Source organism: Crocodylus siamensis, chromosome 5, assembly GCF_052110815.1.
Source record: "Crocodylus siamensis isolate JL-2025a chromosome 5, ASM5211081v1, whole genome shotgun sequence".
Classification (NCBI taxonomy): Eukaryota; Metazoa; Chordata; order Crocodylia; family Crocodylidae; genus Crocodylus; species Crocodylus siamensis.
This window is the reverse complement of record NC_143399.1, coordinates 193,186,745-193,204,635: the sequence shown is the minus strand read 5'-3', so window position 1 is coordinate 193,204,635 and position 17,891 is coordinate 193,186,745. Positions and strand designations below refer to the sequence as shown.

Below are 17,891 nucleotides of genomic sequence, written 5' to 3'. Positions count from 1 at the left end.
GTGTATTTGGCTTGGTTCTGACTCGGTCTTCTTTACGTTAACTTTCTCCAAAAGCAGGAAGTATTAGCCACACGGGGTCATTGGTTTGATCTGATTCTTTAAAGAATATTATGAACAGGAATGGCTGTGATTTTTTTTTCACCTGATAATTAGCATTTTTAGTGTAGGAAGACTTAAAACCACTGGTAAGATTAACATTTCTTACTCATTGAACATTACGGTGTTACTCCTTGGTGATTGCTTGCCTCAAGAGTGGATCTGACAGTATAGGAAGTGACCTAGATGTGACAGTACGACATTTGTTTTCACATGTATGATGCATGCTCTGATGAAGCAGTGTGTGTAATACAGAGGAATGTGCTAACACCTTTATGTGATTGCTGCTTTAAACCCAGTTTTCCCATTGATCCCATTGCAAGATACTAAAGCGGGCTTTTGTATCCCTGCTGTTCCTTGATACAGCAGAAAATAAGCTGTCACTGTATTCCAATTCTCTTTTTTTTCTTTTTCCCCCTTTTGGGATCCTTAATTTACCAACATCAGAGTCTAATTACATGCCCCAGACCTAGAGAGCCAAGAATCCCAAAATATCTTTTTCTGGGTATCCTTCATCACAGCATGGGTTACTGTTACCAGGCTACCAGATATAAACTGAAGTAGGAAGCATATTTAAGTTAACTCTTTGAAAAAAATTCCACAGCCTGATGTGCCAAGTTGACTGGATTGATTTGACATTGCACAAATGCAGAGATCTAGCAATCATGTTGAAGATAAGAGAAAAAATGGGGTTATATAACTCACCGCCAACAAACCACTGTTGGAGATCATTAATGGAAAACTTTGCTAGTTGGTCAGGCAGTTCCAGTTTCATAGGCCACCTGAAGTTTATTTGTACCACCTGTCTCATTAGAAACTAAAAGGGAAATGTGGTTTTAAGACTAATAATTTAGGTTGACTGAAAATTCTGAGTGGCTCTCTTATTTTGGGGTACTCTTTTTTGTTACTGAATACGGTTTGGTTCCCTTCACATGGAAATTCCCTGAGTGATTCATGGTTAATTGTTAATTTTTTAAATATTTCAACCCATGGCTTTCTTAAACCATTCTATACACCTAGGAATCCCAGCACAGTGCTGAGCTTTTCAGCACCTCTTTCCATCCCTATAAGTGCTTCCCTTTTTCTGTCTATTTAGGCTGCTGGTGTTTGAAGGCAGGAACACTTTGCTTGTGTATGTACAGCACCTCACACAATGAAATCTGATCTAGTTACAGCAGTATTGTAAATAATACATTGTGCAAAGATCAAGGAGCAGCCATGTAGTCAGCTGAAAAATGGATGTAAGAAAAGCAAAAAGAGGTTTTATTCCACAAAATTGTGGCAGAGTGCTCCCCTGGGGTTAATCTGAGATCAGCTAACCCTTTCATCTACTCTGGGGTAGAACTATAAATTGTGTTTGAAACTAACCTTGGGGAAAGGTGAGGGACTGGGTTGAATACCAAGTTTGGAATATTTTTCTGTAAACTTTTTGATTTCTTATGAGTGTATTTGGAAGAAACCCCCCTTGCTGCTCACAGCTACTTCTTGTTTGTGCTTAGTCAGCCCACTGGGTTACAGATCTAAAGTAGTAAACTCTTTAGATAAATGTTGATTACTGCTGATGCTAGCCTACAAAATATGACAGGAAGTAGCACAACCAGTGGACATCTGTAAAAGAAACTCTTCCTTTTCCTGAAGCTAGGTAGCAAGTCTTAGTGCCATCCCAGCCAAAAAGTGGAAATGAAAGCTTTCCTTCTCCTTCCCAACCTCTGTTTGAAACTCGTTTCCTTTTGTGCTATGCTTGTGTGTTAGCCTTCAATTAATAGTGGTACGAGGTTGAGATAACTGTCCTTTGAGAACCTGGAAAGCATCATTTTGGAGCAGGACTTCCAGAGTCCCTTTTGTTTTAATTTTTTATTTCAGTGTTGACTCATAGAATCATAGAAAATGAGGGTTGGGAGGGACTCAGGAGGTCATCAAGTCCCACCCCCTGCTCAAAGTAGCACCATCGCCAACTAGATTACCCCAGCCAAGGCTTTGTCTAGCTGGGTCTTAAAAAACAGGGATGAAGTTGCCACAGTGTCTCTGGGTAGCCTGTTCCAGTGCTTTACTGCCCTCCTAGTGAGAAAGTTTTTCCAAATATCTAACCTAATATTGCTCCTTGTTCTATCATCTACTACCACTGAGAAGAGCCTAACTCTGTCTTCTTTGAAACCACCCTTCACATAGTTCGAGGGTGCTGTTAAATCCTCCCTCGGTCTTCACTCCAAGTGTGGCCTCACCAGTGCTGAGTAGAGGGGAATAATCATTTCACGTTATCTGCTGGCAGCGCTTCAACTAATGCAATGCTCTTAGTGTCTCATTACCAGTCTTGGGAAACAGGCATACACTTTAAGTAATGATTGTATTTTAGGCCTTTGTGTTTTTCTCTTAAGTGTTTTTTTGATGTTCTGTGTACAATGGTATTGGCAGTTTAAGAGGCTTACACTAGTATTAGTAGGCTAGACTTGGATTTGTGGAGTTGGTCAGGAGCAAGGACTCCAAGGAGTTGTACAAAGGAGTGGTTTCCCAATGATAGCCCCTTCCTTTGGGTTATAATATTAACAAATCCTCCCCTAATCCTGAAATCTGAGTACAGCACCTCAATATGGACCCACTACAGCTTTGGAGCTATAGCTGCTTTCATTCTCTAAGTTTTGTTGCTGAATCTTTCTAATTAGTGATTCACTTCGCTCTGAAATTTGATTACATTTTCCCTTTGTAAAAGCAAATAGTTTATGTGACAGCAGAAAATGAATCATTCTTGAATCGTTGTCCTTGTATTTCAGATGCTGCCATGCTGGGGTCTGCTCTAATCTCCTAGTTTGGTTTTCTTTGTGCCTTGTACCCTCCTTTGTGAAATGTTTATGTGGGCCAAGTGCCATTTTTAAAGAAGGTCACTTTAGTAAGGCTTTCAACACCACCCCATAACAGTTGTTTAAACTATGTTTCCTTAGCTTACTAATAAGAAAGTCCTGTAAGGTGGATTTATAACTGGGTGGATCATTGTCCTCAAAGAGTAGTCATCAGTGGCTCAAAGTCTAATTAGGAGAAGATATCAAGAGGGTTTCCCCCAAGGTCTGTCCTGTGCTGTTTAATATCTTCATTAATGAATTGGAGGTTTAGTGCACGGTTGGCAAATATGCAGATGATACCAAACTGGATGAAGCTGTAGACACTTTGGAGGGTAGGATTAAGATTCAGAAAGGCCTGGATAAGTAGGGAAAATGGTATGGAATTAATTGAATGAAGTTCAGTACGAACAAGTACCAAGTCTTTCACTTGGGATGGAACAATCACATGCACAAACAGAGAGTGGAGACTGACTGGGTAGCCTGCAGTGCTGCAGAAAAAGACCCCATTACATGGGACCATAAGATGAATATGCGCCAACAGTGTGCTCTTCTTGCAAAGACAAGCCAACAGCATACTGGATTACATTAAAAAGTGTCATCTGCAGATCAAGGGAAGTGCTTAGTTCCCTCTATTTAGTTCCACTGGTGAGGCCTCACCTGGAGTCCAGTTTTGGGCGTGATATTTCAACAAAAACATGGAAAACTTGGAACTGAGTCCAGCAGAGAGCAACAAAAAGATCAGATGTCTAGGAAGCACGACGTACAAGCAAAGGTTGGAGGAGCCAGAGCTCTTTAGTCTGGAAAAGGGAATCCTGAGGAGAGATTTAATAATAATCTTAAAATACACGAAAGGTAGCTGAACAGAGGATGGTGATAGACCAGGGCCTCCAGTCAGTCATAAATTGGACTGCCCTGGTGATAGACTCTTCTCTGTGGCCACAAAGGACAGGCAAGAAATAACAGTTTTAAATAAGGGAGATTCAGGTGGGATATTAGGAAGAACTTTCTTCCTGTGAGTGTGCTTAAGTATTGGAACAGGTTAGCTGGAGAGGTTGTAGAGGGCACATCCTGGGTATTTTTTAAGGGCAAATTAGTCAAAGACTTGTCTGGAATGATTTAGGCAGGGATGATCATAGACGATGAGCAGGGGTTTGATGGGTCCTCCTGGGATCCCTTCCAGCCTTATTTTCTATGTTTTATAGATTTTTAAAATAAACAACCACAAAAACAATAACCATATAAATAACTATGAAAGGAAAAAAGCCAGCATAGGGTCAGATTACAGCTGGCTCTGTGTGTGCTGCAGAACAGAAGCATGCACACACATAGGAAGCATGTCTACACTTATGTGCCACGTGCTGGAGCAGGAAGAGAACAGCTAGGTGCCTAAATCAGGCAGGAGATGCATGAGCAGAGCATGAAGGAGGGTCATGCCCTTCTGCCCTCTGGACCACCAAGGCTGCTGGTTGGGTTTACTGTGATGGGTCTCGAGCCAAGCAATACTTCAACATGTGCTGAACATTATGCATGGGAATAGTGCCATGAAATAAGTAGGGCCAAGACCATGGAACTACTTTTTTGATTAAATACCACATGTTTAAGTGCTTGGCTGGAACAGAGCTCCTATTCCTGTAATGTTGCAAGTGTTCCCAAGTAGATCTTACTACTTCATAGGCACAATACTTCATTCTGCAGAGTACTAGGGGCAGAAGGTGCTTCCCACAGCTCGTGTTCCCCTGCTTCTTGAGCCATAATTTACACCTTATTATAGGAGTTTAGGAAAGTGACTGCTGTGCTCCTATATTCTCTGTTTGCGGTCCCAGTGCTATCCAGCCAGGTCTAAACGCTGCTCATTGGTGGACGTGTGTATGAGGGCAGAGATAGTCATATATATATATGTAGTGGACCTTTATGATTTTGAAAATTAGATCAAGTGTCTTCCAGATACATTGGCACTGGATCTATCTTGCTACCCTACAAAGAATGCAAATGACTTGCTGCAGGTGTGGAACAGGAGTGGACAGGGTAGGAGACACAACATGATAAATTGGGAAGAGAGAGGTACTCTACCATAACATTGTCTGACTGCAGCTGAAGTAAGGAATGTGGCTAAGGATCTTCTGCAACTTGATTTTTTTCCTTTTGCGTTCTTTAACAGCAGATGTAAGGAACAAAAAGTTAGCTTTAAACTGGGCCAGTTTTCAACACAGCCCTGTCCTGAATGTGTGCTCCTTGGCTTCAGCCAGTCATCATGGCCAGGAGATTCAGAGCTGTGCTGCTCCATGCCATGTAAGTAGGTGAGAGTAGAGGTGCACTGATATATTGGTCCATATCAGATCAACACCAATAAAAGGAAAATCGATATTATCAGCAGTTGGCCTTTTTTGTCTAACGTGGCCAGTATTATCGCTGATAAATGTCACGTCCATGCATGCATTCACAGCATGCAGGCAGCCAGCCCAGCAGCTTGGAGAGCAGTGTCTGACTGGTATGTCTGTTGGGGAGGAAGGGGTGTGGGGCTGGGGAATATCAAGGCTCTCTGCAGTAAGGGAGGGAGTGGGGCTGGGGCTGGGGCAGGCACTGTCCAGCTGGGGTGGGGTGGGGTGGAGCCTGGGATGGAGCTGCAAGCACCTCATCCAGGGGGCATGGGGAGATGGCTTCTGCCACTGTATGCACCCCTGGAGGAGGCTTGGGGGTATGTACCCCTCAGATCTGTGGGTGGGGCAAGGGTGGGCTGCCTGCTGCAGGTTGGGGCCACACCTGGCCCTTCCTGGCATGGGGGGTTGCGCTGGGGCTGCGCTCAGGGCAGGCGGTGGTGGCACTGGGAACAGGGCTATGAGGAGGCTACAGCCACCCCAAAATTCTCTATAGCCCCACTGAACCCCCTCCCAGCACCACTGTTTCCCACCCTGAGTGCAGTCCCAGCTCAGCCTCCCTGCCTGGAAGAGCCTGGTGCCACCCTGGCTCCAATCTGCAGTGGCAGCCTGCCCTTACCCTATGCACAGATCTGGGGGCCTCTGTCAGGGGTGCGCACTGTGGTGGGAGCTGTCTGCACCCCCCGGATGAGCCATTTGCGGATTGGTCCCGCACCCTGCCTCAGAGGGGTAGTGCCTGCCCCAGTCCCACTCCTTCCCTCACTTTAGGGGCCTCAATCTGCCCTCTCCCATACACCTTTCCCTCCCCCCCACCCAACAGATTTACCAGCTGGACACTGCTCTCCAAACTGCCAGGCTTGCATATCAGAAATTGGTTAGGTATTGACTGATATGACTCATTAATAATTGGCCATTGGTATCAGCCCAAAAAATCTTTATTGGTGCACCCTTAGGTGAGAGGTAGACAGAGAACATTTTAATTGGTTAAGAACGTAAGATGCAGAGAGGTTAAGTGATTTATGAGTTACCAAATAGCAAGTTTTAGGCACAGCTGGGATTATAACTCCTGAATCATTGTCAGGTTTTTTTACTCATTTTATAAAACCATGTTGTCCCTCCAAGTCAAAGGATTACGAACTTGTGTCTAGTCACCCAGATACAGAAATGAGCTGATCATATGCATGGCCCTTCCCATCCATGCTGTAATGAAGGCCTGCTAGTTATCATCAGAATTTTTTCTACTATGATTTTATTGGAACATATCACTAGAGCAAGTAGAACATAATTTTTAGGAGGTGGCTGGCCTCAAAGCCTAGCCCTTGATCAAGGGTTGTATTGGTTTCTCTGTCCTGTGTTTTTCTTGTAGGGGATGCTTCTTCTGGTAAATTAGAAAATTGTTCCAAATTCTATTTGAAGTCCACAGAAATTCTGGTGAGATATCAGACAGCTCTAGCTATTTCCCTACTTCAGAATAATTTTTGCCTGATTTGCATACCAAAGAGAGATGCAGTTATTTCAAATTGCACAGAGGTATTAAATTGTGTCATTATTGTCCCCTCTCTATTTTAGGCCTGTGTCTATCTCTGCTTTATATAAGCATTTTTGTTACAGTGGAAGTGAGCAGAGCCTTTGAGGCTCACGGTTTCTTGAGAACGATGGATAAAGTAGCAGAGCGAGGACTTGATACCACAACCTTTGCCCCTATAACCAGTATTTTCAACTTCAGAGTTTCCGTGGGGCAGCTCATGTGAGCAAGGGTTGTTCCTAGGAGTGAGTTTTGTAGGTTAAGACCCCTCAGAAGACAGCATGCCACAGTTACACCTAACACACTGTGTTTTTAGTCAGAATATACAAAGAAAGAATTTGCTCTCCTTTGTAATGAAAAATGAATTTATCTCTATAAGCTGGGGTCTCAGACAATGATAGGTGACAACTGATGCTCAGGTGATAAAGCAGTCCTCAGAGGAGGAGAAACTATCTGACACTGAGCTGCAGACTTCTAAAACTCTGGAGTCTTCCCACCCCTGAGCAAATTTCTGTCTAGTTTGCTTTTCCAGTGTTCCTCTTTTCACTGAAGACCTCTTTACTTCAGCTACTGTTGACTGTTGTCACTGTGGTCCCCCTAATTCTCTTGCCCCAGGAAACATTTACAGACACCTTGGACAAAATTTCCCTCCCTTTCTCTCAGGCCAGACACTGTCAGTGCTCACCTAAGTACTCCCCAATTTTCCCCATCATAGAGGCTTTGGAATAGGATTGAATGCTGCCAATACTTTTTGAAGCTGAAACGTGGGTATAGTACAGGGGCAAGCAATTATTTCAGCTGGAGGGCTGCTTAACGAATTTTGGTGAGCTGTCAAGGGCCGCAAGGGTAGTGCCTCGGGGCTATCACATAAGGATGTGGCCCACAACATCCTGATAACATACACCTGTGTGTGGTTCTCAGGAATGCCTTGGCCCCAGCCTGTTGGACTCTGATTTCCCCCGCAATCCTCGCCTGCCTTGATGTGGCAGGGACATCATCATGAATAGAAACTTACTGGAGGGAGGAGAACCATGAGATACATGGAGTCAGTGGGACACCACCGGAGACTGGAAGTGCAGCAAGAAAGGGGCTACACTGAGAAAAAATGCTGTGGCAAATATAAAAGAGGAGGAGCCACAACAGGACATGGGAGAGCCAGGGCCAGCACTAGTACTGGCATGGAGCCACTTTATGGCAGCGTGCCGATGCCGATTTGCCAGCCAGCCCCCTGGAGTGGAGATAAAAACCCCACCAGACAGAGATTGGAGAGGACTGGAAGTGAGTCCTCTGGAAGTCCCAAAGCGGCCTGGTGCTATTGGTAGCCCCATCAAAGGCATGTGGTGGCAGCCCCAAAAGGAGGCATGCTAATAAAGTGAATAAAATGCTGGCTTGCATCCAGAGATGCTTCTCAAGAAAATCCCAGGACATTATTCTCCTCTTGTACTCGGCCTTCGTGAGGTCACAGCTGGAGTACTGTGTCCAGTTTTGGGCCCCACAATTCAAAAAGGATGTGGAGAAACTTGAGAGTCCAGAGAAGAGCCACGTGCATGATCAGAGGTCAGGAAAACAGCCCTTACAGTGACAGGCTGAGAGCTATGGGGCTCTTTAGCTTGGAAAAACGCAGGCTCAGGGGTGATCTGATGGCCCCCTATAAGTTTATCAGAGGTGACCACCAGTATCATCCACAAGGGATGACGAGGTTGAACGGTCATAAACTCCCACAAGACCGTTTCAGGCTGGACATAAGGAAGAATTCCTTTACTGTCTGAGCCCCCAAGGTCTGGAATAGCCTGCTATCGGAGGTGGTTCAAGCACCTACATTGAACACCTTCAAGAGAAATTTGGATGCTTATCTTGCTGGGATCCTATGACCCCAGCTGACTTCCTGCCCTTTGGGCAGGGGACTGGATTCAATGATCTTCTGAGGTCCCTTCCATCCCTAATGTCTATGAAATCTGTGAGATAATACAAGCCCAGCAGGGCCTGGGTACTTACTTGGAATGGAGCCCTGGATCCCGAATACAGCCAGCTGGGAATGGGACAGCAACAAACCTGAAGAAAGAGAGAGAAGGAACCTTGGGTTACTGTGCACCTGAACCAGAGAGAGAAAGGAGCACATCTGGAATGGGTAAATTTACAGGCCAGTTAATATATGGCCCAAACCTGGACGGCACACCATCTGAGCTGGACTTTTTGAACCTAAAAAGGCCAAACAAAAACCTTTACCGTGATAAGCGGACTGTCTTAGTCACGGTCTGGAATTAACATCAGTAGTTGGCATAAGGTGGGGTGAAGGGAACGTGAAGCCCCCAAACGGGAAAACGGATGGGAAGATTGAAGGAGGGAACCAGGAGAGGCAGGAATTAAGAACGTCCTCCTGATAGTAAACATATACCAACAAGACACGGCAGGAGAGAACCCCTAGGATGACAAGTTGTCAACCATAAAGGAGACAGTGGAACCCAAAAGACCAATAAGAGCAAAACGTGATAGCAAGCGGCATGGGATGTTACACATGACTTGATGGATTGTTGTTCCGGGAGGCGGTGTTAACTTTGTGAGTCTTGTCAGGGTGCCTGGTATACTTCAAGTGGGTCTCCAACCTCCCTTTTCACCCCAGCCTTTACGCCAACCAGGCGTTACCATGGTAAAAGATATAATTCTGGACATCTGTGGGGAAGAGGGGGGGTCAACTTGAGCACTGTCTCTCTGACTAAGGCTACTTGCCATTTCCCTCTAAGTTAATTATCTCTGATGTGGGAAACCAGGTTTAAAGTGTCCACAAACTCAGCCTTAGGTTTGTTTTTATGATCTGTTAGCTTGCCCCAGTAGTATCTCTTTGTTCTCTTAGTTCTTACTCTCTTTCTGGGCTTAAGATCCAGAACCTGGCCATCTGGAAGGGACTCCTTGACTCATCTTGATATAAGAAAAATCCCACTCAGAACAAACTCCAGGTTTCTACTAACGACATCTCACATGTGTGGTTCCTTTAAGCCACAGCCTCTCTTCTTCCAGCTAGGCTTCCATCAGGGACTACACCAATTGCCTTAATTAATGTGAAGCAATACCCCCTGGGGCTAAACAGTCTTGAAATCTGCACTTCAAACAACACCCAGAAGATAAAAAAAACTTCCCTGCTAATTCAGGCTTTACTTCTGGGCTTTTAACTCTCACTGGTGCCATGTCTGACTGGCAGCAGCCTTCTCCGAGCTCCTCTGAGCCCTCAGACATCCCCGTCTCCAAGCCCCATTCCTGGGGAACAATGTCTTCTACTCTTAACCAGAGTTGCCATCCTGCCAATGACCTCTACTCTCCTAACTCTCACCTCTCAGGGAAAGCTCCTGGTCAGAAGTAGCCCCGGGGCTCTGGGAGGGTCCAATCCAACACAGCTGGCATCGTGGTAAATTAGGTCTTGTGCATGCTGGGAGCTCCCTCCTCAGTGTTGTCACTGCACTCCCAGATAAGCCTTGGCACAGACCGCACTTCTCCTCCGAAGATGCATTGCCAGTCTTTTCACAGGTAGCCACAGCCCGCCCCTTGCCGGGTGCCCTGCCCTGGGGTCACCATTTTGGGACTGGAAGCTCTGCCCTCTAGCCCTGACCTTTGCCGCCAGAAGTCCCTCATCTTGCCGGCAGAAGTACTCCTTTTCGGAAGGGGGTTTGCTATCTTGGAACCAGGAAAAAACCAAACTATATGCTAAAAATCAAACATCCACAATTACCTATTTTAATTATTTTTAAATAAATATATATTTGTCCTGATTTCTCTTTGTTTTCATCATGTGTATAGAGGTGATTGCATAATAGCTAAAAATGATGTCTTAATCTTGTATATTGATGGGGTATGGGTGGGTGAGTATGGGGCTTGTGGGTAGATGTGGAGTGTGGGTGGGTGGGTATGGGGTTTCATAGCTTTCATAGACATTAGGGACTGGAAAGGACTTTGTGAGATCGAGTCTAGCTCCCCTGTCATAGGCAGGAAGTTTGCTGAGGTCAAATGATCCCAGCAAGATATGCATCCAAATGCCTTTAATGAGTCCAGAGTAGGTGCTTGCACCACCTCTGTGGGGATCTGTTCCTGACCCTGGACACTCAAACTGTAAAGAAGTTTTTCCTTATGTCCAGTCTAAATCGGCCTTCCAGAAGTTTGTGGCCATTAGACCTAGTTATCACTTGGGGAGCCCTGGTGAACAACTGTTCTCCCATATCCTGGTACACCCCCCCTTATATACTTATAGGCTGTCACCAAGTCCCCCCTGAGCCTTCTCTTCCACAGGCTGAAAAGTCCCATGGCCCTCAGCCTCTCCTCATAAGGCTTGCTCTCTTGGCCTTTGATGATGCGGGTCACTCTTCTCTGGACTCTCTCAAGCCTACCCATGTCCCTCCTGAACTGGGGGACCCAAGAACTGGACACAGTACTCCAGCTGTGGCCTCACTAAAGCCTAATACAGCAGGAGGATGACATCCTTGGTTTTGCTTGAGATGCATTAGTGGATGCATGCCAGAGTTTGGTTTGCTTTCCTGGCTACGGCATCACATTGGTGGCTCATGTTCACCTTCTGGTCAGTCGAGACCCCCCAGTTCTTTTTCAGTCATGGTGCTAGCGAGCAGAGCACTGCTGAGCCTATAAGTATGATACTGATTTTGTGGGCCCATCTCCCATTCCCTGGATGTTTTGCATCCTAGCTGACAGGGTGACACGTTTGGACGAGTGGAAGACCAATGCAAAGTAATAGTTTAGGAGATTTGGCTTTTTCCTGATTGTCAGACATCAGCTGCCCCAATTGATTTAGCAGGGGTCCAACGTTACCTTTGTTTTTCCTCCAACTTCCCACATACCTGAAGAAGGACTTTTTGTTGTTCTTGATTCCCGGGGCTAGCCTGAGTTCAGTTTCTGCCTTCTCTTTTCTGGTCCGCTATCTACAAGAAGGGCCCAGCAGCAGTGAGGGGGCGAGGTCACTTTTCCCCCATGCTAAGCAGCGGTTTCTGCCTGGCTGCTGCTACTGCTGCTGCTCAGCCTGGGTGGGTGAGTCTGGAGGAGGTGCAGGGTGGGTTGAAGCCATGCATATCCCACCAGTATCACAGGGCTGGGGCCAGTGACAGTGGCAGCCAGGAGGAGCCGCCATTCCCCGGGCTTCCTAGAAAGGCATCCAGCCATGGAGCTGCCCCAGCTGTGCTGCGTGCCCAGGGGGTGGTAGGATGCACCACAGCTGGGTGGTGCCTGGGCCAGGTGGGACTGAGGGACCCACCGTGGGCCAGACAAAGTCCCCCCATGGGCCCTATTTTTCCCACCCCTGGTATAGTAGCATTAAGACAAGTAAGAAAGGAGTTACTTTGAAAGCCATTTGGTTTGACTTCGCACCCAAAATCATACAGGACTTTGTAGAAAAGCTTTCTAGCCAAGCTGTGCCAATATTGTGTATTGTATGATTCCACTTGGTGTCCACTTGTTTTGTATTCAGGATTTGCTATTCCCCTTCCTTCTCTTTGAAGAATCGTGGCAGCTTTAAAATTTCACTAAAGTTACATAAAACCCTCAGTCCATATCTGCTTTCTGATCTACACTACAGCTTGCCAAGTTTTACAGTTTAGACTTTTAAAAAGGTCTCTGTCTCCTTAGTGAAAAGGGGTCATATGGGGTAGAGTGGGAAAGCAACATGAATTTGTGTGATACCATGTGAAACAAGTGGGTCCGGAGGGAATGTGAAACAAGTGGGTCTGGAGGGCATAAATAAATGCCACCCTGAACTGGAATCAATCATGCTCCTGAGCCTTCTCAGATGTGTATTCACAAAGGAGTGGTCTAAGTTGCATGTGATTTTACATGTCTGTCAAGCCAGAGACACAAAATCCTAATGCAAAGAAATAGGATGTTACCTTGTGATATTCCCTGGAGGAGCTTCTCTTTGGGAAGGAATGAGTGAATTAGAGACAGCCAGAAGGTGCAGTATTGCTGCCTGCTAAAGACAAGATATTGGTCCAGTAGGAGATAGAAAAAGTGTACCTGCAGTGTACCTGCTGCTTTTTTCACTGGTTCTCATGAACCAATGCAAAGCTTCAAGTTTTGGGTTTTGCAATCACAGAAAGGGAGCATCTACTTACCCACAAGTCAGAGTATATTGTGTTTTCCTCTGTCTTCCCACTCTGCAGAGAATTTAAGTCTCTTAAAGCCCTCAGGTATAGAAGCTGGTGTGCCAACATTAGAAACTGGCACAAGAAGCAGGAGGGAGTTTCCATTTTTATACAGAACAATCATAGGGGTTATGGTCACAAGTCAACAGGCCAAAAGGAGGGAACAGGAAAAGGCAAAGAAACATTAACACTGTGGTAACATCCACTCAGCACCTTAATTCCCCCCACCTCTGGACATGTCCCCATACCAGCCTTTAGTCCTTAAAGGGCTTAAACAACAACCTGCAGCTACCCCAAGTCTGAATCCAGCTCCTTCAGGCCACAGCCCTGGCTGACAGAGCCGGTGAGGTCTCCAGCTCCACTGCGAGTTCCTCTGCACGGGGCTGACCAGGTTCCAGTGCATGCTGCTCTCTTCCCCTTACTCCAGTCTCAAGCTTCCTCTTCCTTTTTACCCTTGCCCCCAAGCCCCTGTTTTAGGGACATATATTACACATAAACTGGTTTAACTGATCAGAAGCTGGTTTGAGATCAACATGGTTCAATGTAATATCAGACTTAACTGATTTGGGTCAAACTGGTTTATGCAATGTCTATCCCAAACCCCTTGATGGTTTAAGATAAACCAGACACCCCCAGCATCTCGGCATGCTCCCTGGGCTGGGCAGGGCTCTGCTCCACCACAGGGCTGGCCCCTCCCCTCTGCTCGCTGGCTGCAGAGACTGCAGGTGACTGCCTGCTTTCTCCCTGCTCCCCCCCTCCCCTCACCACTTCCTGCTAAGTAAGGATCCCCCATCCCCTCTGCCCTACAACACTTCTCAGTATTGGCTAGCAGACCACATGCTGGCTATGTCCATGCTGTTGGCAGACAGGACAAAGGCGAAATCAGCAGCTAGATGGTAATGTCCCTCTGTTGTTTTCTTAATTGGCTGATAAGCACTGAATTAAGGGGTGATAAACACTGTTATCAACTGCCTGCTGGGCTGATCAGGAGGGGGGAACCCCTCCCTAATCAGAGTGTCCTGCCTGGCTATGCCCCCCTCAGCTCAGCACTATGGAAGGGAAGGGAAGGCTAGTCTAGCACCCCCCCAACTTCTAGCCTGAGCCACTGCAGGAATGTGTCTGCATTTCTGGGAAGTCTGTACAGTTAAAAACTGATTCAGCCTACCCAGGTTAGACTAACCTGCAAAGACTGAATGAATTCAGTCTCAGGCTTTTTGAAAGTCTGTCCCTAGCCCTGGAGCTTTGCGGGAACTGTAGTCCAGATGACCAGTCAGGACAGCTTTGCAGACTGCCCCTCATTTATCCTGCTGTTATACACATTACATTCACATTACATGAGCTCTTTTAGCTCAAGCTGTAGTAACTCATATTTTTAGCTTCTTCATCCCCAGCAGAGTGGCTTAAATGTCAGTGACAATTGTAAGATCCTTTCTTAGTAGCAGTATTTGTTGTGTAATTTATTTAACTAAAATCCTATGCTCTTGTCCTAAACTATCTGACTTTTGTGAAAACAGATTTTTAACTTTAACCAAGTTAAAGTTACATGCTCTACTCCATCACACTTAGTGGAAGCTAACCTGGCACAGCTAAAACTAATCCCTGAATGAAGCAATTTCTAAATTACTGCAGTTTAGATTCCACTTATTACAGGATAGAGTAGATAAAACAGTTACTGTGGAGCAGCTGGCATGCAATAAGCCCCAGCCCTCCTTTCTGCTTGGTGTAATTTGTTCAACTGTCCTCACCTTTGGCCAGTCAATTAATTCTGTATCGTGAATAAAAGATGGATTAGGACAAAGAAAGAAAGGGAAGAGAAAAAGTTGCTACAAGCAATTTTCACTTGGTTCTGTCCTACAACCGTGTATTCTGTGGCACTGACTTTGAAATCACAGTCGTGCAAGCTTGGTTAAGGAGTGATGATCTGCATCATGGTCACCATCAAGGTGTATATCACTAATCAGGTTCTTCTTTGGAAGAAAGGCCTCTTCCTCCCCCCGGATTGCATCTGATAACAGGCACAAATAAAATGGGCATACAGGCCTAGTATTGAAGAAGCTCCTTTCTCACCATATATTGTAGAGCTTGATTGCTTTATGAATGATGGTGGAATCTAGATACCTTAGGAAACAGGCATGGAGATTTGTGTGTTGGAGAATGCTCACTTTGTAAAGTGCTTTAAGTTAAAATCATGGCACAGAACTGGAAACTGTGGGTGTGTAAAGTAGGAGGTAATGAACCCTTGCTCCTCTTGAGCAATCCAAAATCCCCTCAAGAATTCAGGTGACTTGTGAAGACCAGCCCAGTGTTTTAAACTGTTGACCTTGCCTCCTCTTTTTCACTTTAAAGCAAGTAATAAACTTTCCTGTATGATAGGGCCTAATCATGGGAGATGGAAAATCCTCCCTCTTCTCTAAGAGAAGTTCAGGCAAGTTGAATGTGCTCACAGCTTGCTAGACCAAGCCAGCGTTAAGTCAGCATTAAGCCCAAAGTCAGAAAGCTTCCATTTGATATCTGTGAAGGTGCCACTACACTCGGGGATATCTGTGAGTCCTATTCTCTGCTTGCTTTATGCAGGAATAAACCAGTGAATATGTATTTTATCTCTGTTGTGCCTAGCTACAACCAGGTAAGCTGTCTCCAGCTGACCAAGGTGTCCTCATTAATGATTGTTCTATATTTAGCAATTGCAGGGAGTATGTGCCCCTAGTTTAATCAAAGACCCGGTTTCCATGGCAACAACACAGAGCATCTGGATATATACGATTTGGCAAACACTTTAATAGGGTGTGAGATGAAAAGAGCACACAACAGCATTAGGTGAATTAATAAATTGTTCTCTCCTGCTCTGGATTACGAAACATTATTTTGTACAGTCCTCTTGCCATAAATGCTAGATTTTGCATTAATGAGAGCCCCATTAACCCAGGTGACGTTACTAATCTTCTTGTTGTGTGTCTTTTTTTTCCCCTCTCCCATTTTGCAGGTGTATCAGCATTCGTATACGGCATATTATGTCCTCAGCAAAATACCTTTTGGGTAAGCAATTGTTCGATGTCTTAATTTAAAAAATGCAGCCATTTGGAATTCTGCAAAGTAATACGTGACGTGACAAACGGTTCCTCCGCAACAAACCTGTGCAGTGGTCTGGCTTTCGGCTGCCGCATCCAGAGTGCTACATGTTGTATACAAGAGATGTCGTCTGGAAGCAGGAGGATTTAACTTCCCTAGAGAATCGCACAGTGCAAGTTTCATCTTGCAGGACCCAGTGTTCGGTCTTTGATTGGGCTGGAGATACGACAGCATCTGGCTGTTGGCCTCTTTCCCTTTTGCTGGCAGCGGCTGAGTCCTCTGATGCTTTAAGCCTCTTGAGTCCAATCAGAGTCCAGGAACTGCCCGTGGGGTCTCTCAGCACACTTCTTGGGGCAGACCCTCTCTTTCACCTTGAGAGCTGGAAGCCAGAGTCCAGGTGCTAATGCCGACTCATCCATCCCCATCCTAATTGAAACACACTCCCTGTTCACACAGTAAGACTGAAGTTGTGAGCCTTCCAGTTTGCAGTTCAGCTTTTCCAAAGGCTTTTACTGGGCTTCTAGACAAATTGGTGTTTTCAGTTAAAGGTTATAGCACCAGGGATTATAGATCACTGGAAAACAAGCCTCCTTAGCAAAGTGCCCCTTCTCTTAGCTTATGCTGCCCTTGGAAATCTCTGTTCAGGAAAGGAAGTAATTCATAGTGCATCCTTTCTGACCTTGATTGGTCCTGTAGCTATTCCAGCCTCCCACAGACGCAACAAAAGCAGGCTCAACAATGTCCCCTCATGCCCAAACCTTCCTGTATATCTTTCTGTCTTCCCCTATGAGACTGTTCTCACTTTATCTTGTTTCTAGAAACTTTTTACTGCTCCAAAATGCAGCCTGTGGCAGATAAACTTGGCCAGCATGCTCTCTGGCCTTGGCCTCAGTTAGCCCCTTGTCTCTAGCTGTTTCCACTGCTGCCGCCAAACTTCATGATTTTTGGAGTGACCCTGGTCCCTGATCCAGGTCTACTACTCCCTGGCAGACGCACCTGGACAGAGCTATTCAGTAATGCAACAGTTTAAAAATAAAGGTCTCATAATATTAATCAGAACTCATAAATTGTGCAGATAAATTCCCCAGATCATAACCAGTAGACTATACAGCTAATAGCTAGTAAGTTAACATAAATTTGTGGTTCCCGGCCATCAAATTGCCAATTAGTCGCACTTAAACACATTTTAAACCATTACAAAAATTGTTAAAAAATACAGTTGAGATATGCTTTGCTTTTTATTGTAGCATATTGTATGTGCAACTCTTCAGCTAAAGCTTATACATTTAGAATTCATTGTACTCCTTTCTCTACATTATTATACCTATACAGAGTGTCCAAACATGGATAACAGTCAGAGGATGCATCTACGTGTTCGTTCATGTGCAATGGTTACTGCACATTTAATTTAGTTCTTATATAACCAAGTCCTAAATAAATGCACAGTAACTGGAGTTACTGTGCAGTAGCACCAGTGAACACCTTTTTAGTGATGCTCCTGTGCAGTAGCCTAATAATACTGTGCAATAGCGTATTAGCACAGTCCATGCTGCGATGCGCTACTGCATAGTATTATCAGGCTACTGCACAATTAGTCTCATGTAGATGCACCCAGAGTGTAATTAAAAAGTATCTACATTTTTGCCTGACTAGTCTCACTGATATCAACAGGGCTATTTTACAGCCCTCATCCAGTGAAGTGCTCATCTAGCCAGTGCTTTAGACCTGTCGACACCACTGAGGCCTCTGACTTCAGTGTTTGCAGGAGTAGGTGTTTAGCAGGATTTGCAAAATCAGAAAGTATGACAGGAACTGCAGCATGAATATCTGCTGTGGTCTGAATGGGGGAAAACAAATACTT

At 45.3% G+C, this 17,891-nt stretch overlaps 1 protein-coding gene across 5 annotated transcripts in view; it reads left to right on the top strand.

Moving 5' to 3' along the window:
* Positions 1-17,891, top strand: part of DPP6 (dipeptidyl peptidase like 6) — an 842,266-nt gene that overhangs the window by 641,564 nt on the left and 182,811 nt on the right. For all 5 annotated transcript variants that reach the window (XM_090047677.1, XM_090047678.1, XM_090047674.1 and 2 more), the window contains exon 6: positions 15,945-15,997. In XM_090047677.1, coding sequence (XP_089903803.1) covers positions 15,945-15,997 — 53 coding nt within the window. The remainder of the gene's footprint in view (positions 1-15,944; positions 15,998-17,891) is intronic.